The following is a 1,439-nucleotide window of genomic DNA, read 5'->3' as shown; positions in this document are numbered from 1 at the left end:
TGTACCTTGTGGGACTAGGTAAGGTGCCCGGAATAAAGCTAGCAAGCCCAAATAAGAGAAAGGGCTGTCGGGCTGGCTGCAGTAAGAGGCAGTAGAAAGGGAGGCACCCCTTGGTTTTATCATGTTCCCTGCCCCCTAGCTCCCTATGTTCTGATTCCACTAGGTGGCAGAGTGCAGTAGAGAAAAACCACAGAAATTAGACAGTTTTGGAAGGGCTTCAAATGCTGTAAAAAGTTTGAACTTTTTCTGTTAGAAGTGAGGATCCTCTAAAGGTTTTTAGCAGAAAGTGACTTGATAGAGGAAAATAACTTTAGCATAACTAACTATAGAGAATGTCTTAATGGTGGGGGAGGCCTTTAGGGCAGGACATCCACAGACGATACCACCATAGTGATCTGGCTGGAAAGTAAAGGAGGTCTAAACTGGGATAGAGTACACAGTAAACACCACCACAGGAAACATTTGGAGAGGAACAACCCACAGGATAACAGGTCTAATCTTGGCACAAAGTCCTATTTGGAGGGGCACTGGGTTGAAAAGGAGACTTAAAAGACAAACATATACAAAGGTGACCCTTAATTAGAATCTGGTCCAAAACTAACAGCTATAAAAACTTGATGAAACTATTATTAGTCAGCTAGGGCTGCCATCACAATACCACAGACTGGATGGCTTAACCAACAGAAATTTATTTTCTCAAGTTATAGAAGCTCAAAGTCCAAGATCAAGGTGCCGGCAGGATTGGTTTCTGGTGAAGCCTGTCTTCCTGGATTACAGTTGGCTGCCTTGCTTTGTCCTCACACAGCCTTTTCTCTGCACGTGGAGGAAGAGGAAGAGAAAGAGATGACTTTTCCTTTTTTCTTTTTTTTGTTACAAGTCCAATCAGTGACAAGTTATGACTTCATTTAACCTTAACTACGGGCCCTATCTTCTAGTATAGTTACATTGGGGGTTAGAGTTTTAACATACGGATTTAGGAGGGCACATAATTCAGTCCATAATGGAAATCATTGGGGAAATTTGAATGACTGGGTATTAGACAATGTTAAGGAATTATTGTTGATTTTCTTAGGTTTGGGAATGGTTTTGTGACTATATTCCAGAGCTTACCAGTGACTTCTTTGTCCATTCTTCCTCTTAGTGGTGGTGTGATGATCTACTTTGACAGAATTGAAGTGGTGAATTTCCTGGTCCCAAGTGCAGGTACAGTTTTCCAGTTGACCCCCACCACCAGCTTACTTTCCCCAAGATGCTACCCTAGTGTCTGTTGCAGCACCTCAGGAAGGAAGTACTTCGATGTCTGAGAAAGGTTTTTGGGTTTTCTTCCCTTTTTATTGAATTTACTAGAGGCACAGTGCACAAATTCATGCACAGGTGTGGTCCGGCCAGCCTGGCCCTGATCGGGGCAGATCAGGGCCAGGCCTGTCAGGAGAAGGAGA

General features: G+C 43.4%; 1 protein-coding gene across 1 annotated transcript in view; it reads left to right on the top strand.

The window, feature by feature from the left end:
- The window catches only part of ERLIN2 (ER lipid raft associated 2), a 17,458-nt gene that overhangs the window by 3,751 nt on the left and 12,268 nt on the right, over positions 1-1,439 (top strand). The window contains exons 5-6 of the mRNA XM_006765591.2: positions 1-18; positions 1,142-1,203. Coding sequence (XP_006765654.1) covers positions 1-18; positions 1,142-1,203 — 80 coding nt within the window. The remainder of the gene's footprint in view (positions 19-1,141; positions 1,204-1,439) is intronic.

The sequence above is a fragment of the Myotis davidii genome, unplaced genomic scaffold, assembly GCF_000327345.1.
Source record: "Myotis davidii unplaced genomic scaffold, ASM32734v1 scaffold93, whole genome shotgun sequence".
NCBI classification, from domain to species: domain Eukaryota; kingdom Metazoa; phylum Chordata; class Mammalia; order Chiroptera; family Vespertilionidae; genus Myotis; species Myotis davidii.
This window is presented reverse-complemented; position numbering and strand designations above follow the sequence as displayed.